This window comes from Lentinus tigrinus (assembly GCF_003813185.1).
Source record: "Lentinus tigrinus ALCF2SS1-7 unplaced genomic scaffold L226scaffold_16, whole genome shotgun sequence".
Taxonomy (NCBI): domain Eukaryota; kingdom Fungi; phylum Basidiomycota; class Agaricomycetes; order Polyporales; family Polyporaceae; genus Lentinus; species Lentinus tigrinus.
The window spans coordinates 420,840-445,032 of NW_027137925.1; the positions used below are offsets into that span (position 1 = coordinate 420,840).

A 24,193-nucleotide genomic window follows, 5' to 3' on the forward strand; every position below is an offset into this window, starting at 1 on the left:
AATATGGAGCGGCACACGCACGCTCCGTCAATGGACCTGACTTGGGTGCAATCATATATCCTCTTATATGCGTCATCTGCACTTCATTGGTCGTTCCAAGGAGCGTAGCGTGCGTGGACTATTTGCATTGTTATTCGCTGACGTCGAGGCCTGAGGCCTGAGGCCTGGTGCGTTGTCAATGGCTCACTCTCTAGGTATCCCCAGCCTGACGGCTTGCACAAGCGTCGAGCGAGTAGGTGCTGGTAACAGCATCTACTAGTGGCGTCGACATTGCTGCGGTACAACACCCAAAAGGTGCGTACTGTTCTGTTTCGCATCGGCGATCGCGTCGTGCTCACGCACCCGACAGCGCTGGCCAGTGCGAAGGTCATCGCCGCGGCGGATTCGTAAGAGAAACTCGCCACCTCGCGCCAGGCAGGCGCAGATCGTGGCTTGAACTACACGAAGGCGACGTCATCTGCGACCCTCCTCCGAGGTGTGTAACGTTCCGAGAATGAGGAGCTGACAAATGCGTATGCTGGGCCGCGCGATAGTCGTTGGGTTCGCTGCAGGCCAGGTTGTAAAGCTTGCGCTGAACTTGGCCCTCTGCAAGAACATTCAGATCGTCGGCATCTATTGGGGTGCATACACAAGTGTGCATCTTTCAAACCATGGTATCTGGCAGGGATACACGTGTCTGACGCATGTTATTCACAGAGATCAAGCCTGAGCGCGTCCTAGTTGTCTGGCAGGCGGTACTCGAGTGCGTCTGTTATCAACCCGAGTGCATGGCATTACTGACGACGGGTCTAGCACGGTATCTTCGGGTCCCGCCCGGTGAAGCCGATCGTCTATGTTCTCACTCGAGCGCACTGTAGACCGGCTCGTCCCGAACGAGCGGCGCAAGACATGGGGCAAGGTCATCATGTCCATGCGGGAGGCGGTACCTATGGCGCGGATGTGAATGTACTCCTGCCTTGATGCACTGCTTTTACTTGCTGAGAATTGTGCGATATGATATGTACAGCAGCCCGATGAGCGACCGCGCATGCACTCTCCGCTCAGTCCGATGCCGGACTAGGACTTCATGGACAAGTTCAACTGCGCGCACCGGACCAACATGCGCTATGGGCTGAACCAAGCGCCAGATGTTGGGTTCTTTCGTTCGGGCTTTTCCACAAGGATCGATAACAGCATGCAGCGCCGTGCCACCACGTTCTTGCATTGCCTCCGTACCCACGACAACCTCTGCTCTTTTCTCTGCACTCTCCATCTCTCTCCCTCAACCGTCCGTTTGCGACCCTCACCAGTATTAGCGACGATTGCGATTGACCTCGCTCTTGACTCCCACTAACCACCTAGTACCTTCATCCTTCTCGCTCGCTCGCCTGTTTCGCTATACATCGACCCCCACTCCGTATTCTGCCCTATTCCTCATCCTCATCCATCTGCATCCCTTCCGTTCGTCCTCGGCATCGTTTCCCATCGACTCAATTTAAGGTGCGATTCATCGTATAATCTACGCCGATGCTATCGTTCGTTGACCTCTTGACGCAGACCTCTCCATGTGGGTCCTCAGTACAGCCCGCGCCGAGCTCCACTCCTTCCGGACCCCCGAGGAGGTCCCGGGTGGCTTCGCAGCCCTTTCGCACACCTGGAACAATGAGCCTGAGGATGGGCCTCCCGAACAGTCGTTCCAGGACGTCCGGAAGATCCAGAAGAGGTGCGCCAGGAAGGGCACGAATCCTCGCGACTTTGTGGGCGAGAAGATCAGGCGGTGCTGCGAGCTCGCGGAGAGCCACGGCTACAAGTGGGTGTGGATCGATACGTGCTGCATCGACAAGACGAGCAGTGCCGAGCTCTCGGAAGCGATCAACTCTATGTTTCGGTACTATTCCCTCGCTCGTATCTGCTATGGATACCTGCGGGATATCCCAGACCTCGACAACGTTTGTCACAACGTCCCGCAGGCATACAGATTCAAAGAGAGTATCTGGTTCAAGAGAGGCTGGACACTGCAAGAGCTCATTGCTCCGCGCTTCTTCCTCTTCCTCTCCCAGTCCTGGCACGTCCTAGGAACTAAGGCCGATTTTGCCGGGGTCTTGGGATCTTGGCTTGGCATCCCCGCGGCCGTCCTCCGGTTTGAGGTCAGCCATACCGAGTTCAGCATCGCTCAGCGGATGTCTTGGTTTAGGTGGCGGCAGACAACGCGGGTGGAGGACGAAGCGTACTGCCTCCTCGGACTCTTCGACATCCACATGCCTCCGCTCTATGGGGAGGGCAGGGATGCATTTCGGCGACTACAGGAGGAGATCATGCGGCAGTCCACAGACACGACACTCTTCGCATGGGACAGCGGCCAGTGGAACGGGTCGTTAGGCGAGGACAAGTTCCGATCTTGCCTCCTTGCACCCTCGCCTATTGTAGACTTTCTAAGAGTCACATATACAGCCCCGCAATTCCATGATAAACAGGCCGATCTAATACAGAACGTGAGTTGGTAGGGCCCGTCGCTCTGGAATGCACGCTAATAGTCGTACAGGAAGTTGCCCCTGGGTATCAAAACCATGAACTCCACAACAGCATGTCCTTTACTATCACCCCCGAGGGAGTTTTGGCCCATGTTCCGCTTGTTGTGTGTGAGGGAAGGACGTTCGCTGACTTGGGCTGGTGCACTGGGATTTCCGACTACCCGCGAGTGCTGCTCCGCCTCGAAGCAAGTTCCCTGAGGTATCAGGTGGATGCATCCCGCTGCCCTCTATACCTTGTCTCCAACCCGCGGATATCCTATATACCTCCCACTGAGCCTGGCAAATACGCCATCAACGGCTGCTCAGTCTCTGCATCCTGGCGGACAATTACCATCAAACACCGCCCGTCGCCGTGTGGACTACCTGGCCAGCTATTAGATGCATCTCTCACTCCATACATTCCCCCAATGCCAATGCAGCTCACGCTCAATGCACCATTCCGCTTCTACGAGGCTTGCATTCAGAGGTTCATGCGCTTGACGGAGACTGAGGTGCAGGTTCGCAATAGCCAGTTTTGCGAGTCATCGGTAGTAGACCTCGGTAACAAGCCCCCGACGACATACATCTTCAGCACTGGCAGTGCATCCGCACGCCCTACCATCATCATCAAGATTGGACAATGTGACCGAGAAGGGTATCCCACTGGGGATCAGCCCCTTGTGCTTCCTCGGAGGGCTCCCGTATGGGCGAAAGTTCATTTCGTGCAGTGGGTTGACCGGAATGACGACCCTGACATCATTACGAAGCTCTCGCATGATGCTGAACATGACTGTTGCGAGGATCACGTCTCGCAATGGCCAGGTCTTCAGAAGAGCTTTCGTGTGGAGTGTAGACCTTTTGTTTTTCTCGAAGGAGTTAACCTGTCCTTCACGCGTTGTCCTATAAACCCTGGAGGGACGCTCGTATTGGATGCATCATACAAGACGATTAGCTTGCCCTCGAACATCTTGCCGCACTAGCTCCCGTATCAATTTATCGCACTCTATTGTTGTGTCCTCGCATGTATGTAACGCGCCAGGTGTCGGGCCCCGCATCACATACGAGACAACCGCTACGATATCAAGTCCATTCCTGTTCACGTACCTGTCCAACCATACTCTACATCGATGAGCTCCCGAGTACTACTCGTACCAGTACATACAACCTCCATACAATCCGATTTCCATAACCGTAAAACAACAATCCATCCCGTCTAGTCCCACGGTCGAATATCTGCGCAGACGTCTCTGCGGTCAGCTTTCGCAAAGTACAGGAAAAAGGGACAACGGCGCCGAGGCATAACAACTAATGTTCACGCAGGTCGTACCTCCGCTTCCGATAGTGGTACGGATACGCCTGCGGGATCTGCGTTATCTCCAGCGGGCTGTCCGCCGACGCCGTACGCGCGTGCCCTCCTTCTGGGTTCCTGTCCCCGTCCCCGTCGCTCTTGTGCGCTGGCGCCCGAGAGATGCCTGTTCAATGGCACGAGTCCGAACGACGAGATTGCACGGCTCCGGCGCGGGAGGCCGTACTCGAGAGGGCATTCGGTGCACGGAGGTGGATGAGGAGGCGGCCAAGGACTGTTATCGTCATTGCCTAGACGAAGCTGTGGTGTGCGCAGGGAAGGATGGGTCAGCATCATGACGGCAGGATGCGAGCGACAGAGAGAAGTGAGGAGACAGGATGGGCGACGTGAGGAGTGGAAGAGTGGAAGAGAACGTACAAGGCGACAAAGAAGGTGAGCGACGGGCGGGAGATCGCTGCGAAGGTGAGGTTGAGGATGCGGAACAACGTGATGCCCTGTGCCACGCATATAGTCAGCTCTGTTTCCCCGCGCGAAGAGCATATGTCGCAATGTGAAGATGTACTTGTAAGAATCCAAGCCCGTCCGAGTGCAGAGCCTTGATGATGGGCAGCTCGAGCATTCGCGAGCGGTCGAGCGCGTTCAGCGCTGTCGAGCCCAGGACGAAGACCTTAGACCTCGAAGAGCATCCGGATGGAGAGACATACTGGAAAAGCCCACACCGCGACCGGTAGAGGTGATGACTTCATGTTGGGTCGGTTGCGATAGTACACATGCCGATGAGTGTGACAATAATTTGCGCAGATCGTATTGGCAGGTGTGGGCCATATCGTGGGAGCCTCGACTTCGTCCGCGAACGTCATGAGGCCAACTGCGCTCATGTACAAGAAGGCAGTCGGGCGGTCGGGCCACGGGTGGTACTCACCATACGGGGCGTCGGCCAGTCGTCTGTCGAATGACTAGTCGCAACAGAGACAGCCCACTGGCAGGCTGGACCGAGAGGGCGAGGGCAGAAGAGGAAGAAACAATTTAGTAGCCGGAAGTCCAGTGGTGACCATGCCCGAGTCGTAACAGTGCACACGACTCCATCTCATGGGGCTACTATTATAAGTATACGACGCGCTTCGCCGCGCCCACGGCGGTGCACAACACTTCCAACTGTCCACACCTTGCAACGACGTCCACGAGAATCACGCACCAATGAGTACCACTGTCCACATGATGGTGGAACGAATATATCATACCTGACGCCTATAGTCAGGACTGTCTGCGCAAGATCAGAGTTAGTTGGTAACACAGCACTCGTACATGTGGGGGGTTGCGGAGTACCGAATGTTAATGATGTGACTCACCCGAAACTTCAACTTGCAGGCTGAGAGCGACTCGCGAGTCGCCAGGCACAGGGCAAGCTCAGCACTGAGCAGTGCCGGTGCACAGGAACGCCGGCGCGGGCACGGGAGGCGGAAGCAGATCGAGACGGACACCCCCTGAGGCCTGAACCTCAGGCCCTCAGCCAAGTCCATGAGTACATATGTATGTGAACGCGACAGACCCGTTCCGAATGCGCCACCAGCCTCCAGGCACCAGCTGTACTTTGAGCTTTGAAGGTTCAGGCTATGCAGATGTGGCCGAGATAGACCCGTGCCGCGTGCGGGATGCGAGATGCGGGATGCGGGGCGGAAGCAAACATAGTGAATTGCAGTGACGGTGCCTGGGTCGAGACCGGCGGCCCGCCCCTCGAGAGGCTATGCTCTCCGTGCCCGTTGTGTACTGCCATTGCCGAGCGTGTGGTTCCTACTGAGATTCGGGTGCGAGATCCAGGTACGGCTTGACGAGGAGGCATGAAGGCTGACCGGGCGGGGACACTGGAGTGATGATCAATGGATGTGCCGGCTCGGAGACGTTCGTGGTTCGATCCGAATGTGTAGCTGCGGATGTGTGGTCGACTAGGTGCGTAGGCGACTATGCATCGAACTTGAAGAGATCTATGTAGATGTCCATGTCCGTCATATTGTGTTACTGTACGATCCATCCATCCGTCTGATATGGCCGCGGACTACACATTTGACTGTTTGACTGTTTGACTGTTTGACTGTTTGGCGTTCTGAGTTCATCGTTCGTTGCCAGCGAGCATACATACTGGTTGTGCGAGTCCGCGCAGCGAGACGATGCGGCCGCCAGAACAGGATACGTGCGCACAGCACGGCTGAGGCGGATGCGAAGCGGGGACTCGAATCAGTGATTGCAATTGGAGCCTGAAGGGACCCTGGCAAGACCAAGACACCGTCGCCAGCCACGGTTCGGACCGATCCGTGAGCGTGAGCATCTGCAGGAGTGGTACGCACGCCGAGGACGGAAGCGAACAAACCTCAGCTCGGAGCTCGGCAGGTTGCGGTCGCACGGCGGGCAGCTCGCACTGCAGGCGCTGGCAGGAGGTTACAGAGCGCTGGACCAGGATAGCCTGAGGTACGTCCTATCCTGTGCGAGCGCGGGTTCTCGGACCCCCGTGCCGTGCCGAGGTGTACAATTGTACATCGTACATTGGATTGACTTTCTGTCCCCGGCTGGTGCGAGTACTTGCTGGCCGCGACAGGTCACAGACTGGTTCTGACCAGATGCTGGGACCACGCGCTGGTTGGAATGGGGCGATCGGTCGCCGACTAAGTACGCGCAGGGCGGACACATAGTACATCCTGACCTCTGTTTGTTACCTGTTTGTTACCTGTGCAAGCGCGAGTGCCGGTGCCGAGGTGCGTGCGCTCTACAGTCTACTATAGCGGCAGTCGAGTGGCCGTCCGTCGGGGCTTGCACGTCAGTACTTCAGTCGCGCAGCTCTGGGTCCTGGGCTGTGAGAGCGCGAGTGCCGATGCCGATGTAGAGTCGACCCCCGGATTACATACAGTACTAGTTGCGACACAGACCAAGGAATCCAGGCCGGACCGAGAGCCTGTAAGGCAGAAGAGACGATTTTGTTAGGTGACGACCTTTCCGATTTCGTAGACACCGTTCGTACTACATAGTGACGGCCAGCGCCGGGGTACTCGCAGGTAAGGCTACCATACGACCTCATACGACGCGCTTCCCCACGGCGATGCGCGACGCCACCCGCGGCAGTCGCCGCACACCACACCAGCCCAATCGAATCACGCACCAATGATACTATTACACTGTACCCCAGATCGCGTGAGCATGATGCTCGGGCACGTCGGGGAGAGCTGGAGACCTGAGGGGCGTTGTGCGGTGCTAGAAGCCCTCGAGCCGGTCTGGGATCTGCTCGAGTAACCTGAGTGAGTAAGTGGCCTGCATGGAAGGGAAAGGTCGAGAGAAGAGCGAAGAGAGCAGAAAGTTCAAAGAAGAGAGAAGAGAGCAGAAAGAAGAGAGAAGGGCTGCGTGACTGATGGTGGCGGCGGCAGCGGGATGAGCTAGAATTTCAGAAGGAAGACGCCGTCGATGGTTGTCGAGGAGCCAGGTATCGCAGTAGGAAGTCAATGTGGCTCGGGATCAGCGCTGGCGTTCTCGGCCGAGGCCGCGACGGGGATGGGAGACGCAGACGCAGGCGGGGACGGGGACGTGTGTATCACCATCATGGATGCGAGCGACGATCCCTGCTTGGCTGCGGTCTTGAAACCGTGAGCGGGTGCGCGGTTCGGTGGTTCGGTGGCTCAATGGACTGACGACTATTACAGGGCACCTGTGGACGGAAGGCTGTGAACGTGGCACGGTGGACGTGCACAGCACGACGGCAAAATGGGAGGAAGAGGGGTGTCGCCATGGCATGGCATGGTGACGGTGACATAGCTATAGGGGAGCATTGGCAAACACCCGGGATCAGGAGTGCCTGAAAATCACCTCATGCGCACGGGGCGAGCGCGCACTGCATATACATACATACTTGTACCCATTGGATCCAAACACGGACGAACGCGTCATGGCGAAGCTGTGGTGCGTGTCCCTGTGTGCGTCGACGTTCGATTTTTAGGAGGAGGAGCGCCGGAGGAAGTGGGAGTCGATTGGGGTGTGTGGATGTTCCCCAGGAGACGATAGGGCAGAAGGGGAGCTCTGGAGGGGGGGACGAAGAATGTGGAGTGGGCCCACTGGTTCGGACTGGGTTTAGGCGAACAGACGGGCAGGGAGAACTTACTTGGGAAGCGCACTCAAAAACGGCCTGTTAAGTTTCCTATTGCGCGTTCGCTCCGCTGGGCGGCAGTTAGGGATAACTCGTGAGAGGTCCGTGAACTCATAGACCACCCGCTGCCGCCCACCGAACTATGAGCATGTCGGCGACAGCGGTTGGCCATGGGAGGGATGAGCCCAATTCACCTGCAAGCTCCAACATTCAAAGCCAGGGATCAACATATGTTGGACGTTGGACGTTGAACCACCACCGGGCGCACGCAGCCATCTTACGCCTTGTGTCATCAAACGAGAACTGTGTGCGTACATACATACCTTGATCCTTCTTTCTTCTCGGGCGCACGACCGAGGGAGGCGCAGGCGGTCACCAGAGAGACACGTACAGCTCATCAGATGATCATCTCGACAGTGGCGTGCGCCATCGCGAAGATGAGAAGATGATGCCGTCCGCGCAGCCCAATCGCAAACCTTGGCCCAGGCTTCGCACACCACGTTGATAGATATGTATGCAGTTTAGTCTGCGGGCGACAGAGCCTCGACGGAAGGGGCCACCGACGGCGACGGCGACGGCAAAAAGGAAGGCTTCTCCTCGGCCATATAGCTAGAGTTCATTGATGGCGCCGAGGCCTGGGGCGATAAGCTCTGAGCTGGGCTTGATGGACGGTGGACGTGGACACCGTGCACGCTGCTGGACGTGCACGTTGCCGTATCCGGAAACCGGATGGGGGAGGGTTCTTTGCTGGCTCCGTGCAGAGCGGGTGCTTAGGCTATGCCCCGATTCGCGCACGGAGGCTCCGGGGTGCGGGAAAACTCGAGGAGCACGGCCGGGGGCGAGGAGAGATAGGACGACGGCACGGTGGTGGCATGCTGGTGCATGCCTCGAGGCGGACGACGCCGTGTGGAGGGACTGGAGGGTCCGAACGAGCCCGGGGAGGTCGAGTCGGATCGCCCGATGGGAGGAGCAGCCTGGAGACCGGGCGAGACGCTGGCAGTGGGAGACGGTGGACTGCGAGGAGCGTGTGCAGAAGAGGGCCCGGGGAAAGACACGCCGGGTGGGCGAGCGAGAACGCTGTCTGGATGTGGACGTGCGAGTGCTATGCCATCGCGCCGTCGCCGTCGAGGACAAGCACAGCCCGAGGTGCAGGCGGTTCAGCCGTTCCCTTGATCAAGATCATCAACCGAAGCTATGGGGCCACAGAGCGGAATGCTGAGTGCAAGAAGACACGACCACAAGACCGAACAAGGGCTCCAGAGTGTCTCCATCCCGACCGAGCCTGCTGAGACGGGGCGCAAATGCAGTCCCCTCGGAGAGGATGTCCGTGCACCTTCCGGGGCGGTAATGTGTCGGGGAGGCACAGAGGTCATACGCCCGTCCAAGCCGAAGAAAGCAGGAAGGAAGATGGATCTGGCAGGACGGGGGCACGACGATGGATGGCCGAGTGATATATGCAGCAACCTGTCAGACGACGGACGACCAAGACAATATCCCCAGATAATAATCCACCATCCGGGCGGCGAAGCAGAAGCTCTCTTGGGCGGCGAACAGGTCACGCTGCCCTATCAACCTCGTCCATGGAACATGGCAAGCGGAAGGGGGTCCTCCCTGAGCGGAAGGGACGTGCCAGCAGCTTGTTCCCGCGCCTCGAAATCCCAGTGGGTGGTGCATGGGGGCCTGAGATGGGCGCTTGGGCTTCAGCTTCTGTCAGAAGGAGACAGGTGGCCTGGCTTGACATATGTGCAGTTGAGAGCGTGTAGGGTCACTTGCAGCACCAAGCATAGTCTTGTCAGGTCTTGCATAGCAGAAGATTCATAGACGGAGGGAGGGTCTGCGTGAAGCCCCCGGGCACCGCTGGGTCGCGGGTGTTGCCGGGAAGCTGGGATGGGCGGTACCCCGCACTCATCCTCGCGCTTAGAATCGGCATGTCCTCCGGGTTAGGCTCTTGTGCCGCTTCTCCTCCTCTCTCTCCTTCCACCTCCATCTCCTCCTCTCGCGCGTCCCTGTCTCCTCATCTCCTCGCATTTCCTCCTCTCGCTGCCAGGTCTTCCCCGCCACTGCGCGCACGCGGCCGTACTTATGCTCTAACCTGTTCCTCGCTAGCTGCAGTGGTCTCCTCTGCCACTCAACTCGAGGCTCCTCCGGCACATTAAATCGGCGGTAGCGCTAGATCTCGCAGACCTCTCCTCCACTGATCCTCGCGTATCTCCATCTGCCCAACGGGCAATATATGAATATCGCCGGCCCTACCCGTCACCGCTTTACGCTTCGCTTCCCGACCCTCCTCTCTCCCCGTCCCCGCCATGCCTAGTGTCTCCTCGAGGACTCACCGCGCGGAGGCAAAGTACAACGTCACTCTAGACTGTATGGTTCCTCGTCGTTTCTCGTAAGTCTTTTTTTCATTGAACATCTGTGTTTTTCTAGTCCCCAATCTCGGCCTCCACTCCGCTGCCGCGTCCGGAAACCTTGGTCTCGTCACCTATGCTCTCGATCACGGCCAGCCCGTCAATTCTGTGCTCGACGGCGTACTCCCACTTCATGTCGCCTGCTCCGGGGGGAATGACCTCATCGTACGGTTGTTGATTGAGCGCGGTGCGGATGTCAACGCTCCCAGGTGCGTCTCTCCCCGGTACCATCTCTCTGCACTATTTTTACACATTCGAACCATGTGCATTCGCGCAGGCTCCCCCGTAAATACTCGAGCGACCGACACAGAGATACCTCCGCACCCATCGTGGGAAGCTCGGGCGCAACGCCGCTCCACTTTGCTGCTGCGAACGGCCACGAGCATGTCGTCCTCACCCTCCTTCTCCATGGCGCGCACCCAGACCGCGCGGACAAGCACAATGTCACCCCGGAGATGCTCGCGCGCCAAAACGGGTGGACGCGCTGCGCCGACCTGCTCAGTAAGTGGACGCACGAGAAGGACCGGGACCTCCGCGAGCGGGAGACTCTCGCTCCCGAGCTGGACGCGGCATCGCGGAACGAGTACGATTGCAGGATGTTCGATAAGAAGCTCAAGGTGAAACATTCTATTGACAACGCGCTCAACATGATCAGGCCCTCGCTCCCGACTCCTCCATCCTCGGGCCAGATACACGAAGATGCGTCATATCCTACGTCGTCCTCTCCCATGCAGGGATCCGCATCCCTCGAATCCTCACCTGATACATCCACCGCGCAAGAATTTCCGTCTCGCCGACCCTCCCTCCCACACATTTTCGACGCTCTGCCTCATGCGCACGGCCATGCGCATAGCTCATCAACACAGCAGCATCATACCAAGTCCTCAGGGCGACCGTCGCTGTCGTCATCGCACAGGCCTCGATCTGCGGGTACCGATGCCGAGGCTTCCGTCACCGCATCTACATCCACGTCCTCGACCCCGGGACGATTAAGGGGCAAGATATCTCTCCTCCACATGTTCAAGAAGTCCGCGGGCGACTCCGCTACGTCCTCACCCGGCGCTCCCACGACTCCCGAGAGTCGAGACAGCTTTTCTGGGTATGCCTCCTCCAGCTCGCTGGTGACATCCTCATCGGCCTCGCCGGCCCCTGAACGAGAGCGCGAACGCAGCAGAGGCCCATCAGCGAACTCTCCCTTGCGCACCCGCGCCTCGGAGTCTGGTCCCCTATCAACAGCGTCCAGCTCCCAACCTTACACCGCAACGCTGACTACCGTCCCGAGCAGCCGGAGCAGGCTTGGGAGTGAGAGCCAGAGCCAGCAGTCAAGCTCGACAGATACCTTCCCGCCATTGGCAGTCGAGCTGCATCGCAAGCTCTCGATGGAACGCCTGCGCAACCGGTCCGGCTCTGGATCGAGCACGAACCCCGCCGAGACTCCCGCGAAGACGCAGTCGCCCTCCCCGCAGCCCCAGACGCCATCAGTGCCCCAGCTGCAGGGGCACAGGAGCCCACCTATGCGTCCTGGGATACTCCGGCCGCACGGCCGGTCTGCGTCGTCGGGGCAGTCGCAGTTCCAGCCCCCACTGCAGGGCGAGGGCTCGACACGCTCGCTTCGCTTCGACTCGAGCTCGACGGCGGCGTCGGTGTCCTCGAAGCGCTCCGGGCTCGGCTTGGACCTCAAGGCGAGCGGGAGCGTCAGCTCCTTGCGCGGCGAGAGCCAGGGCTCGGGGACCGCCAGCCCGCGGTCGCCGTGGAGCGCGTCTTCCCAGCAGCGCCTGCGTGACCAGGAGAGCAGAGATACGCTCTCGCACCGGCGGCAGGCTACTGCTGCGGACGACGACGACGACGAAGGGTACGGGGAGGTCATCTCCCCGCGCATAGGGCTCGGACTCGGGCTGGTTGAAGGCAAGTCCCGGCTGCGAGAGCTCAAGTCTGAGAGCCACCCGCTGCAGCGCCGGCCATCTGCGGGCTCACAGCTCTCGCGCCATTCTTCGACTGGGTCGACGGTCCCGTCGCCCACCGCACCCCCAGACGACTCAGGGTTCGACTGCCCGTTCAGCATCAACCGCCCGCCGCTCCAGCCGCACTCGTCCGACGAACAGCAGCAATCACAGCAGCAATCACAGCGACAGTCGTCGTCGCAGGCCCCTCCGACCGTCGAGCCGCAAGAATCGCAGCGCAGCCTGCTCGGAATCCACGGCGTCGACAACCGCGTGCGCGGAGACAGCTTCGGGAGCATGAGCACGAGCACGGACGCGAGCATGCCGCAGACGCCAGGACCCACGCCCTCGCTGGAGCTGCAGATCCGCTCCCCGAACTCGGCGGACTCGGACGCGACGTCGCTCGAGCTCGAGCTCCCGCTCCCGCTGCCCCTCGACCCCGAGCTCGAGGACAGGGAGCGCGAGAAGATGCTCGCAGGGGCGGGCGCGGGGACGCGCAGCCGCACGGACTCGTACTCGTCTGCGTCGGGCACGGGGTACTTCTCCGAGCGCGCCCCATCGCAGTCGCAGTCGCGCACGATGTCCCCGCGCGTGCGCGCGCCGCCGCTGGACATCGACATCCGCGCGATCTCGTCGCACGCGCAGGCGGAGGCGCTCGTGCAGCGCGCGCAGAAGAGCATCCTCGACAGGGAGGACGTGGATATCGAGCTGCCGGGGCTCGGGCTCGTGAATGGGGGCAGCGCGGGCGCCCCGGGGGCGTCGGGGGCGAGTGGGCGGACGCCGTTGAGCGCGAAGCTGGCGGCGTATGGGGAGAGTCTGGCGATTGAGCGCAGGTTTAAGCAGAGGGAGGAGAGGGAGAAGGGGAGGGGGCGCGGGTGGGAGGGGGGCAGGAGTCCGCCGGAGAGCTCGAGGAGTGCGGATACTCCCGTGGGGAGCCCGAAGACCCCGAGTCAGAGCCAGAGCCAGGTGCGGAGTAGGAGAGGTGGCGAGCTGAGGTCGCGGAGGTCTGAGAGTGGGGTGAGGAAGTTTAGCTTGGAGGATAGGCCGGTGTTGGCGTCTGCTGGTGCACAGAGGCGGACTAAGCAGAGGCGGCCTCATACTGCTGATGGTGAGTGTACTCTCGTTTCGTTTCGTTGGGATTGTTGCTGACGAACCCGACACAAACAGGCGAAACTTCCGATCACACTGGTGGCTTCCTTTCCCAAGGGCACAGACAGCTCTCGCCTGGACACAAACCATCGCTGTCCGGCAGCGCAATAGGCAGCGCACGGCCCTCCCCACCGAGCAGCAACGACATCACCAACACGTACATCCGCCTCCCCGCCTCCTCCCGCACGCTCCCCGTCATCTCCTCCCCATCCCTCATCGACCTCCCCCCGCGGATCGTCCGCTCCCGCACACCCGACCCGGACGCGAGCTACTATGGGGGCATGCCGAGCACCGTCTCTCCCTCCATGAACGGGGACAGGGACAGGGACGGGGACAGCAGCACGTTCGGCGTCCCGCTCTCGCGCGTGTCGACCGCGCCCCCGCGGCACGCGTCCCCGGACATCGTGACGCAGCGGAGCGTGAGCGAGCAGGAGCGCGAGCGCGCGAGGGCGAACAAGCTGATGAAGATGGGCTTGTTGGCGCACGATGCGTTCCCCCGCGCGCATTCGCCGTATGGGCATGCGAGGAATGGGGGCGGGGGGAGTGGCGGCGGGGGCGGGGGCGGGGGCGGTGGAGGTGGGGGTGTGGGGAAGCAGAGGTTTGGTGGGATTAGGGGGTTCGTGCAGACGTTGACGGGGAAGACGTGAGGAGGAGTGCGGTTTGTGGTTTGTCTTCCGCACGCACTCTGCACTCCTGCCTCGCTGCCTCGCTGCCTTTGGGTGATTTGTGGCGTTCGACATGTCTTCCCTCGACGCCCGTTTAACGCCGTCCATCTTCCCTCGACCTCAATCTCCTTCCCTCCGATCTCGAACATCTTCCCTCGATTCCGACCATCATCCACGAACTCAGCCCTCCCAAGGACGTCCTCAATCTGTTGTCCTATCGCATTCCACGCGCAGATGCGCTCTCGAGCGACCACTGTCGCTCGCCCACTCGCACGCTCCCTGATCCGATTTCTTGTACCATTCTCGCCAGTCGACCGAACCTGGTCTTTTTACCCCCCAGCCTCCCTCCCCCTCTTTCCCCCGATACTATTGCACTGTGTCATCTATCATCTTGTCGCACCGCACATCGTCGTCGCTCGCTCGCTCTCGTTACCCGTCTTCGGTCTTTCGTTCGTTCGTTCGTTCGTTCTTACGTCCACCGCCCCATTGTCGATTTTAGGGAGGAGTGGCTGGTCTTTCCAGCTGTGTCTGTACAGTACTCTTTCTTTGTCTCTCTCTCTTATCTCTCTCGCCTCGCCATCGTGCCATCGTGCCATTGTGTTTGTGTGTTTCTGTTCCTGCGTCTGTGTCTGTGTCTGTTCCTGTGTATGTATGTTATGTATGTACCCTGTATCGATCCCATCTCTCATTCCACTTCACGTGCATCCCCCATTCGCATCGTCCGTTTTTATGACCTATCTGTTCTATTGTGTATGTATTGCGCACTCGCCTTGTGACTCGGCGGACGTGTCGACGTGTCACCGTCGCACTCGAACCCCCGACCGTCGCTACTTGCTAGTCACTGTTTGTATCACCGAGATTCGTCGTCGTCTCTCTCTCACTCTTATATCGTTCGCCGTCTGTCCGGACGTCTTCCCTCGTTGTCTCGTCGTTCGTCGTTCGTTGTTCGGATATCGATATCCCCCCCCCCATACCTGCGTGCCTCACCACGTAGAAATCAGTATACGTACTCACACCCCGGCATGCATGCATCGCTGTCACATTATCAATGCATCTTGGATTCATACCCATAAGGCGTCGTCAATGCGTGCGTATCGTATCGTGGCTCTTTGCGATTGTCCTGTGCCCTCGCGTTGGTTCTGAATCCCAACTCCTCCCCGAGCTGGTGCGGGAGCCTCCGGCCCGACTTGCCGCCCACGATAATCCCTGCGCTGCGATAGGTTTTTTCCCCGCTAACTCCCCTGCCTGACCTCCTATGCGCTCGTGTACTCACTGCTGGCTGGCTTGACAGAACATGCTTGGAAAGCTTGCACTCCAATGCTGTTCGACGACAAGACTCCCTTGGCGGGACATCCACAGAGTTATTACATATCATATCGGCGTGCGAGTCTGAGCGACTGATTAGGTCCACGTGGACCGCGAGGAACATTTGAATGCGCAATCTTGGCACAACTCACCCATGGGTCCTCGACTGCGCTGATATAAGGCGGCGTTGACGAAGGCGCAGGGATTCGGATCCCTTCCCACTCCTGTTGGAAGGCTGTCGTCGTCCAGTGCCAGCCCTTGAAGGACACAAGTATCCGATCAGTCTAAGCCGAGCGACCTTGCAGCAGTGAGTTTCTCTGACCTCAGACTCGGGCGTAGTATCATGAAAGTTTGAGTTGCAGGCAGGAAAGGATAGGCGAACACAATGGACACGCTCGACCGCAAGTTGCAGGAGATCTATGTTCCGCGCTCGTATGAACCGACCCAGGACGAGGCTCAGCCTCCGAGGAAAAGACTGAGCCGTCGGGCAAAATTCTGGGTGATAACGCTCGCAGCCGTTGGGACTGTGTGCTTGCACCTTGGAGGCGAGACTACGCAGTTGCCACACGTCAGCAGCCCTGTCTCCGCAGTAGCAGAGTTCGACTGGTATGCTGTGAGTTGATGATCCCATGGGCCTGTAATCGGTCTTGCGGGCAGCTAACTGAATGGGTATCATTCAGCTCGAGCCGTCAACGGACATCAACTGGACTCCGTGCTACGACGGGCACCTTTGCGCCCGTCTCCTGCTCCCGCTGGACTACCTCTCGGAAGACCCGGACGGACCTACAACCGCAATCGCACTGCGCATGATCCCCGCAGCGTCCAGAGGGACGGCGGACTACCGCGGCACAGTCCTCATCAACCCTGGTGGACCCGGAGGATCCGGTACCAACCTCGTCGAGCGCGCAGGGGCGAACATCTCTCGCATCGTCGGCGGCTCCTTCGACGTGCTTGGGTTCGACCCGCGTGGGACGGGCGCGAGCACCCCTCGTGTGGAGTGCTTCGCCAGCGCTGCAGAGCGGAACATCTGGATGACCCAGGTCGGGCACCAGTTCCTGAATGCGTCGGACCACACGCTAGGTCTCTATCGGGCGCGGGAGCAGGTTGTGGCTGCGAAGTGCGAGCAGGCCATTGGTGGAGAACTGGGTATTGCGCGGTTCATGAGCACCGCGAGCGTTGCTACGGACATGATCAAGATTACGGAGAAGCTTGGGCAGGAAAAGTTGCACTACTGGGGTTTCGTGAGTTTGTTCGGCTGATTGGGTGTCTTCTAGGCTAATGGGTCGTGTCTTATGCAGAGCTACGGGTCCATCCTCGGGCAATATTTCTCTGCGATGTATCCGGAAAAGGTCGGCCGCGTGATCATCGACGGTGTGTACGACGGAGACAACTACCGCGGTGCTCTCTGGAGCTCGAACCTGGCCGACATGGAGGCCGTCATGGATTCGCTGTTCACATACTGCCACGAAGCCGGTCCTCTCCGTTGCACCCTCTATGAGTCTACTCCTGACACAATCCGCGCACGGTACTTTGGCGTCCTCGACGAGGTCGCACGGAACCCTATTGCCATCCCGCTCGCTGAGCCGCCTGTCATCCTGACCCGTAAGGCGCTCATCACCCAACTCTTCTCGTCATCATATAAACCCCTCGCGAACTATGGTACCATTGTTGATACGATCCGGGCCATCGAGACAGGCAATCAGACCGCACTCACAGCGCTCGCACCGAAGATCGTCGACCCCACAGAGTGCAAATGCTCCTCGGGCACGATTCCCTGGCTCGCCGAGAACGACGCCTTCAACGCGATCGCGTGTGGAGACGGCGAGGAGCACCCGTATGACCCCGAGTACTACGCGAACTACTACGACGAGCTCGTCAAGGACTCGCCGCACGGGGGCCCGATCTGGGCTGTGCACTACCTTCAGTGCGCGGAATGGCGCGTTCGTCCGAAGTGGCGGTATACAGGTCCCCTTGCGGCGGCGAACACATCGCATCCGCTGCTGCTCATTTCGCCGCGGTACGACCCTGTGTGCCCGCTGAGAGACGCGTTGGCTGTGCGGGAACGGTATTCTGGCGCTGGGTTACTCGTGCAGAACTCACACGGGCACTGTTCGTTGTCGGCGCCGTCACTGTGCACGGCGAAGCATGTTAGGGCGTACATGGAGCATGGGGTGCTGCCGAAGGAAGGGGCAGTGTGCGAGGCGGATGAGCTGCCGTTGATTGGGTCTGTGAGTGATGTCAGCGCGATGTCACTTGAGGACCAGGAGTTACTGGAGGCGATACGGGGGCTATCAGAGGTGGTACCGATGTTTGGGTTCTGAGGAAAGGATGTACATACATTGTCGGGTTTCGGATTTGTGTGTTCTCGCCGTACGGCCAACTTGATCACACCAGGGAAGGGCTCATGTGGCACGGGGCGATGATGATGTCCACATATCCATGACACGGTATGCGGCGAATCGCTTGAGCTATGACGGGTGACGCTGACCACGAGCGTAGAATGGTGAAGTTTTGAAGACTTCATCTGTGGTCGCTCTCGCACTCAGCGTTACTAGTGGCAATTAGGCTCGGACTGGCTCTATACAAGTACGGCGACTAAAAAAAAACTGCTACAAAGATCTGATGTGCAAATTTACTTAGGACGCCCGGACGGTTGTCGACGTAAGGTGTACCATTCAGGCTGCTCGGACATTACCACTCTTCTGGTTCCGAAGTATGTGTTACTCGTACATACGGCACCTCCTTCAGTGTGCCGCAACTCGCAGTTGTATTATGCCTCTTACCGCTTTCAAGAACCGCGACAACAATGGTAACGCCACGCTCCAGGGTTAAAAATCAGAGGTCTCGTCCCCTCTCCGTTGCTACCCATTGGACTGATCCCAGCTCACATCGTCTGCCCCATTGTCGAATTATCACCATCCCGTACTGTTGAGATGTCGTCTAGTAGGCCGCATCCTAATGGCATGCTGGAAACCATCTCATTAGCTTTGCCCTTACTAGATACAGCTCATACGCAGGATCGCCGCCCGGGTCTTTCGTTGAAGCTCCCGCGGAAGGTAGCAGTGAGTCTGCGCTACTTCGTCCTTCGTGAATCGCGCTTATCGCTGCCAATGTATCAGTGCGAATACTGTCATAGAACTCACCGGAAATGCGATGGCCCTCTCCCGTGCATTAGATGCAGAGATGCCGGATGGGGACACAGCTGTGTCCCTCACCAACGTTGTAGCCATGCTCGTACTCCCTTGGACCTCGGCGGTCACGGAGCATCGATCCACACCGAATCAGTGGACAGCATGACGCCAATTGCTCAAGGCCGAAACAACGCTGGCTTCAACTTGGAGGTAAGCTCACGAATAGGGAGATCTCGCAGGAGTTAACAAAGGACATTAGTACCACAACAGGGTGCCCCAGGAGCCGAACCTACGCCCGCTCGAATCCCAGTTCTCGGTGACGGGTACGATGATGTACCCCAACCACTATGATCACTCCTACGAAACCATGGTTAGTATCATGTACACTGCTACAAGTCTATGGGAGAGACTTGACCTCGCATTCAGCATTTACGGGGCGGTCAATCCGAACTTGCTAGGGCCCCGCCTAGCCTCGAGCACCCCATGTTGCAAATGCAAGGACACGGGCATGCAGGCGGAGTTGAGCCTCAGGGATGGCATGTCTTCCCTTTCGAGAGCATTGGCATGTATACGCCGGGCCAGTCCTCCGTCAACCCGGTTGGGCAGACGGGTGCGATGCCGACGGTGCCAATTCTCGAAGCAGGACATTCGCCCGAAGTCCACTACCATACCACCCCGGATTTTCATTTGCACAATGCACAGGCGTATGCGCCGCCGGAAAGCTCCACTCCCTACCAGGCGCAGAACAATGTCGCGGGGACCGGTGATAGCCAGTGGGGATATAGGGTACCTCCCGCTGATCCCCGTTCGCGACTTGTCGGTGACCCGGCACCACCGTTAGCGCGACGCGCGTTTGTCTTCGTCGAAGCCGATGAGACGGAGAAGGATAGATGGGCTTAAATGGTAGATCCGTCAGTAAATTTCGCACGTTAAGTAGTACACTGGCGACGCACAAATAGATGTATGGTCCACTTTGGACCACTTTCCGTGAGCATTGTCGAGTGAAAGAACACAGAGGAAGCGACCGACAGGTTACGCCCTTGTTCGGAGATGACCAGCCAGTGGCCAGCGTGAGACCACAGATGCAAATTGACATGGCGAGAAGGTGGGGGCAGAATGCAGGAAGGAAATGGAGGGCGTACAGTATGCGGGCGAGTGGGGAGGCCTTCGTGTCAGGTCCCTCAGCGGTTTCCTCCTCGTGCCGCTAGTAGGACTCACCGAATGCATCGTGCATGCCCCATTTCAGCAACTGAAGGTCCGTATCGCGCAGCTCTATCTCGTCATATGAGCATCCACATGCCTGCCACCGAGTCCGCTTGGTGTTGCGAACCCTGTTGAAGAGCGTGTTCGGCAGGACATGGAGAATGTTAGTACACACCGGCGGTGCTTTTCGAGCCCGCCGCAGTGTTCGCCTTGAGTACCGACGCTCCGACGAACGCCTGGTAGCGCGCTGCATCATGAACGCTACTTCAAACCCTGAACTCGATGTCCTTGAAAGAAGCTGGATGGGTGATTGTCCATCGCGCGAGCAGAGTGGGTATACATACATCACTTACTGAAAGAGACCGATGGCCAACACATGGGTAGACCCTTGCAAACGACTGAACAGCAGACATCGTTGAGAGAGGAGTGCAGGCGGCAGCAAAAGCTGGTTGCAGGCAGACGCTAAGGGCCACTTGATCGATTAAGAAAACTTACTTACGTACTTACTCACTTACTTACTCACTTACTTACTCACTTACTCACTCACTTACTTCCTTACTTACTTCCTTACTTACTTCCTTACTAAGTTGCTTAATTACTACCTTTCCTCGCTTACTCTATTGTTATCACCTTGTTGCCCCTACTACCGCAAGGCTCGTTACTTGTACCATTCTCACTCTGTCCTGGCCTCCGTCCACGATAACCTGTGTTCTGAATCAGGCACTATGACGACCCCGCGCAATTCCCCGTCACTCTCCTGCACTTCTGGTCGTGCCTCATCGTCCTTGATTCCTAATTATTTCCGGTGAGTGTCAATGCCAACTTGCTCAGGCAACCAGTAGACGTCACCCTCTGGTCAGGATCAGTCCCGGGTCAATGAGTTTCATCCCAGGATAACCATGAGCACGAACGAAGGTCCAACTTGCGCTTGATCAACCGTCCGTCTCCCGGGTATCCAGGAAGTCGTCGCCCCTTACCGAACTCTTTGAACGCACGGTGACCGCACTATCCGCATGGACGGGACATCCAAGGATGTTTCGTATGGAAGTTGAATATTCTTGGTGGGGTAGTTCTGACTACGTCTCTCAACTTCTAGCGGAGCACTCAGCACAGAATGCGCTCACGAGAAAGATTGCCTCTCCTCAGATAGCTCTCTCTCCCGGCGGCCGCGACTCAGGTATTCCATGTCTTGTCAACAGTAAGTTCGCAGAAGACGCATCAAACTGTCGCGTAAATAGCACTTCAAAGCGTCCGGCCGCTCTTCTGTACGATCATTGGCTGCCTATGCGTGCGTTGCGTCATAATTGAGGGCTAGGCTGATCTTCTATCACTTTCCCAGCTCATAGCCGTAACACTGACCTATGCGGAGCCTCGGAGGCACCAGATGTCGCTTCGCTCCCTCTTCATGCAAGTATTGGAGCTGAACACTTGACAAACCCACTACAGTGCGTATCTTGTCCCGAGCATAAATTGATTCCCGCAAGGAGTACCTCCACAGTCGCATTCTACAGCTGCATCTACATGACCCGTACTTACGTTTGGCTTGAAGCGGCGTCGTGGCGAAGGCACTCTATTTGGTGGGTCTCGAACGGAAAGTTCATGTTTTGGTAGGCTTTGATCCGCAAACCCCTTCACTCATTCGCTCTACTCATGCAGACGGCCCAGTGCTACGGTGCAATTCCAGTGCCCGTAATGATTGCTCGATCTCCCGTTGACTACCAGTTACATGCGGCTCTGAACTTGAGCCGCATCGTGCTGCAGCATAGATGCTCGGAGTCGATGAAGTTTGATGGCTCGCTTCCATCATCATCATGAACCCACGAAGGCCGGCATTCCGGTAGCTTGTTGTCAAATGCCGCGTGAAGCCGACGCGGCGACCCGGTCAGCGAAGCGTTTTGATGGGTGGTAATATCGGGAGGATCATCTAGGACGCCCATTCCACCGATCCTCGATCGCCGGGTCCACTAGCTTAGAGAGATATTTTGCGCCTTGCTTCGCTTAGATGGCCCTGACGAACTGCTGACTGATGAAATAGATCAGACCACCAGAGAACACATCTGCTTCCGGGGGGTACAAGTTGGCCCGGTGGTGTTCGTGTGGCCGCAGACTCGCAGTGTCCTTTCCCCCAAGTCGAACTCACATTTCTGTGTTTTCCCCAGGGCGGATATCTCGGGATGTCTCAGACGGATATACCCGAAGACAAGTTGCCTGCTAGCTCGCGAATCTCCGTAACCAAGTCGAATGCCAGCGCAACGGTGGAGGATACGACCTCCCGGCCGCAGACAGCGAAGTCCGCCGAGGGCGCAGTTCCCGCCAAGGCATATGCCAGCGTAGACTTCCCCGAGGGTGGTCTCGCAGCGTGGCTCACCGTTCTTGGAGCGTATGCATTATTTTTTGTTGTTCCGGGACAGCTGGTTCTGACACATGAATATCAGATTCTTCATCCAGGCTTGCGCTTTTGGGTTTGTCTGTGCTCTAACTTACTGAAAGCTAACTAACGTCACGGTATTCTAGGTATACAACGTCGTTCGGCGTGTATCAAGGTGACTTCGTCCCCGGCTGGACAGCAACGTCCGAACAATCTGACGCCATTCACAGACTACTACGCCCGGACGTACCTGAGCAATGAGTCGTCTTCAGCAATCTCGTATGTGCTCCGTTCTGTGAGCGATTTTGGGTTGCTGACGGATTCTCCCCTAGTTGGATTGGGAGTATAAATGCCTTCCTGGTCATCGCGTCCGGACTATGGGTCGGTCCCTTGTACGACCGTGGATACTTGTGAGTACTGCCGAAAGGCTCGCTTGAACGTAATATTGAGGGCTTGCAGCTATCACCTCCTCTACGGAGGGTCTGTCCTGTTGTCTTTCTCGCTATTCATGCACTCCCTTGCCAAGCCAGATGAGTTCTATCAGGTACGTCACCTCCCAGCGTCCCGTTGTCCCCAACACCAACTGTTCCGTCGTCAATCCAGATTCTCCTGAGTCAAGGTATCGGCGCTGGTCTCGGGGCAGGGATGCTCTACCTACCAAGCATCTCCATCGTCTCGCACTACTTTCACCGCCGCCGAACCCTGGCGATGACGATGGTCTCATCTGGCTCGTCAATAGGCGCAGTCGTGCACCCCATCATGCTGAATAACCTGCTGAGCAATCCGTCGATTGGCTTCGCTGTCGCTGCACGTGCGAACGCAGGCCTCATCTCGGGCCTTCTTCTCATCGCCTGCTTACTCATGCGCTCGAGGATCGCCCCATCTGCCAAGGCCGTACACTTGTGGACCATGGCTAAGCGGTTCGGGAAGGACAGGCCGTACGTCTTCGCAGCGCTCGGGTGAGTCATCGTCTCACATGCTCGAGGTGGCACATGAATTAACAGTGGAATGAGATAGGATGTCGCTTTTCATCGTCGGCTTCTACTTCCCGCTTTTCTACTTGCAGTTGGATGCCGTCAGGCATGGCGTGGATGAGACATTCGCCTTCTATGCAGTAAGCTCTTCATCCCCAGGGTGCATACTCTCGAAGGTTTCTAACGTGCATGATCAAGCTCGTCATCTTGAACGCATGCAGCTTCTTCGGCCGTCTCGCACCTGGCTTCGTTGTGCACAAGGTCAGCGCTGGCAAAATTGTCGTCGTCTTCACCTTCATTTGTGCGGCAACGATCTTCGGTATGATTGGTCTCAGCAGCATCGGAAGCGTCGTTGTGATTGCGGTTATCTACGGATTGGCTTCGGGTGTCTGTGCGTACCTCTGGTTGGAATATCCCGGGATCATGGATTGACTGGCATGTGCCCACTCAGATATCACGATGTTGGCGCCATTCATTGCCACGTTGACCGACGATCTCTCTGAGCTCGGGTGCGTCGCTCGACTTCCTAGAATGTTAATCACAGCTTACGTTCGAATAGAGCACGTCTGGGACTGGCTTTCTTCGGTTGTGGTGGGTTTGGCTGTCTTCATTGCAGTCTGCAATAGCTGTATTGACGATACGTGCTTCTCGAACAGGTATTGGAAGCCTTGTCGGTATGTCGACGGTCTTCTCTATCCACATATCATCGATGTTGATGTCTTCCGGCTCTTGTGCGCGATAGGAACACCTATATCAGGTGCGTTGCTAACCTCCGACTACACCTGGTGGAGACCGGCCGTGTTCAGCGGGGTGAGTGATCATGCATTCGGGCATCGGGTAGGCTGCTGACGATGTCCGAACGCGATCAGATCATGGCATTCGCCGGCTGGTGCTGCTATGTGACTTCCGTCATTCTGCACCATCGTCGAGAGCTCAAGCTGCACCAGAACGAGGTCGCAAACGAGAAGGCGTAACGGAAGCTGGTCGAGAGACTCGACGAGGTGATGACTATAGACGAACATTAACAGGAAATAATGTCAACGCGCAGGACTTGGATGCTTAATGCTACCCCTTGATTTTGCTGCTTGGGATGAATTATGCGACATAGGCAGACTTCCAGGTGAGTGTATGT

At 57.8% G+C, this 24,193-nt stretch overlaps 8 protein-coding genes across 8 annotated transcripts; 6 read left to right on the forward strand and 2 right to left on the reverse strand.

The window, feature by feature from the left end:
- Positions 1 to 508: 508 nt before the first annotated feature.
- L226DRAFT_572062 (uncharacterized protein) lies at positions 509 to 943 on the forward strand (the record flags this gene model as incomplete). Its single annotated transcript, XM_067684637.1, has 4 exons — positions 509 to 632; positions 697 to 742; positions 793 to 806; positions 858 to 943. 4 exons carry the CDS (start codon positions 509 to 511, stop codon positions 941 to 943), a joined length of 270 nt encoding a protein of 89 aa, XP_067534377.1.
- Positions 944 to 1,370: 427 nt separating this feature from the next.
- L226DRAFT_97953 (HET-domain-containing protein) lies at positions 1,371 to 2,870 on the forward strand. The gene is made up of 3 exons (XM_067687403.1): positions 1,371 to 1,479; positions 1,537 to 2,471; positions 2,526 to 2,870. The coding sequence occupies exons 2-3, from the start codon at positions 1,545 to 1,547 to the stop codon at positions 2,706 to 2,708; spliced, it is 1,110 nt and encodes a 369-aa protein (XP_067534378.1). The 5' UTR covers positions 1,371 to 1,479; positions 1,537 to 1,544; the 3' UTR covers positions 2,709 to 2,870.
- A 1,257-nt stretch (positions 2,871 to 4,127) lies between these two features.
- L226DRAFT_572064 (uncharacterized protein) lies at positions 4,128 to 4,414 on the reverse strand (the record flags this gene model as incomplete). Its single annotated transcript, XM_067684638.1, has 2 exons — positions 4,128 to 4,289; positions 4,358 to 4,414. 2 exons carry the CDS (start codon positions 4,412 to 4,414, stop codon positions 4,128 to 4,130), a joined length of 219 nt encoding a protein of 72 aa, XP_067534379.1.
- A 3,979-nt stretch (positions 4,415 to 8,393) lies between these two features.
- On the forward strand, positions 8,394 to 9,255 carry L226DRAFT_97966 (uncharacterized protein). Its single transcript, XM_067687404.1, has one exon. The coding sequence runs from the start codon at positions 8,541 to 8,543 to the stop codon at positions 9,135 to 9,137; it is 597 nt and encodes a 198-aa protein (XP_067534380.1). The 5' UTR covers positions 8,394 to 8,540; the 3' UTR covers positions 9,138 to 9,255.
- Positions 9,256 to 10,065: 810 nt separating this feature from the next.
- Positions 10,066 to 14,188, forward strand: L226DRAFT_97983 (uncharacterized protein). Its single transcript, XM_067687405.1, has 4 exons — positions 10,066 to 10,285; positions 10,346 to 10,535; positions 10,604 to 13,374; positions 13,434 to 14,188. The coding sequence occupies exons 1-4, from the start codon at positions 10,225 to 10,227 to the stop codon at positions 14,060 to 14,062; spliced, it is 3,651 nt and encodes a 1,216-aa protein (XP_067534381.1). The 5' UTR covers positions 10,066 to 10,224; the 3' UTR covers positions 14,063 to 14,188.
- A 1,343-nt stretch (positions 14,189 to 15,531) lies between these two features.
- L226DRAFT_510104 (alpha/beta-hydrolase) lies at positions 15,532 to 17,979 on the forward strand. Its single transcript, XM_067678245.1, has 4 exons — positions 15,532 to 15,692; positions 15,748 to 15,998; positions 16,066 to 16,626; positions 16,684 to 17,979. The coding sequence occupies exons 2-4, from the start codon at positions 15,771 to 15,773 to the stop codon at positions 17,704 to 17,706; spliced, it is 1,812 nt and encodes a 603-aa protein (XP_067534382.1). The 5' UTR covers positions 15,532 to 15,692; positions 15,748 to 15,770; the 3' UTR covers positions 17,707 to 17,979.
- A 1,636-nt stretch (positions 17,980 to 19,615) lies between these two features.
- L226DRAFT_98022 (uncharacterized protein) lies at positions 19,616 to 20,146 on the reverse strand. The gene is made up of 2 exons (XM_067687406.1): positions 20,064 to 20,146; positions 19,616 to 20,006 (listed from the first exon to the last, which is right to left on the reverse strand). Coding segments are annotated over exons 1-2 (288 nt in total). The 5' UTR covers positions 20,066 to 20,146; the 3' UTR covers positions 19,616 to 19,720.
- A 1,747-nt stretch (positions 20,147 to 21,893) lies between these two features.
- On the forward strand, positions 21,894 to 24,035 carry L226DRAFT_572068 (MFS general substrate transporter; the record flags this gene model as incomplete). Its single annotated transcript, XM_067684639.1, has 14 exons — positions 21,894 to 22,099; positions 22,155 to 22,181; positions 22,234 to 22,262; positions 22,318 to 22,366; positions 22,420 to 22,497; positions 22,547 to 22,631; positions 22,691 to 23,046; positions 23,105 to 23,201; positions 23,260 to 23,452; positions 23,513 to 23,570; positions 23,621 to 23,652; positions 23,718 to 23,735; positions 23,804 to 23,871; positions 23,931 to 24,035. 14 exons carry the CDS (start codon positions 21,894 to 21,896, stop codon positions 24,033 to 24,035), a joined length of 1,401 nt encoding a protein of 466 aa, XP_067534384.1.
- Between the last annotated feature and the right edge of the window lie 158 nt (positions 24,036 to 24,193).

Coding starts and splice junctions, on each gene's coding strand:
- L226DRAFT_97953 (XM_067687403.1), top strand. CDS start 1,545: ATGTGGGTCCTCAGTACAGCCCGCGCCGAGCTCCACTCCTTCCGGACC. Junction 2,472..2,525: donor AGGCCGATCTAATACAGAAC/GTGAGTTGGTAG, acceptor TCGTACAGGAAG/TTGCCCCTGGGTATCAAAAC.
- L226DRAFT_510104 (XM_067678245.1), top strand. CDS start 15,771: ATGGACACGCTCGACCGCAAGTTGCAGGAGATCTATGTTCCGCGCTCG. Junction 15,999..16,065: donor CAGAGTTCGACTGGTATGCT/GTGAGTTGATGA, acceptor GGTATCATTCAG/CTCGAGCCGTCAACGGACAT. Junction 16,627..16,683: donor AGTTGCACTACTGGGGTTTC/GTGAGTTTGTTC, acceptor TGTCTTATGCAG/AGCTACGGGTCCATCCTCGG.
- L226DRAFT_97966 (XM_067687404.1), top strand. CDS start 8,541: ATGGCGCCGAGGCCTGGGGCGATAAGCTCTGAGCTGGGCTTGATGGAC.
- L226DRAFT_97983 (XM_067687405.1), top strand. CDS start 10,225: ATGCCTAGTGTCTCCTCGAGGACTCACCGCGCGGAGGCAAAGTACAAC. Junction 10,536..10,603: donor GCGGATGTCAACGCTCCCAG/GTGCGTCTCTCC, acceptor GCATTCGCGCAG/GCTCCCCCGTAAATACTCGA. Junction 13,375..13,433: donor GCGGCCTCATACTGCTGATG/GTGAGTGTACTC, acceptor CGACACAAACAG/GCGAAACTTCCGATCACACT.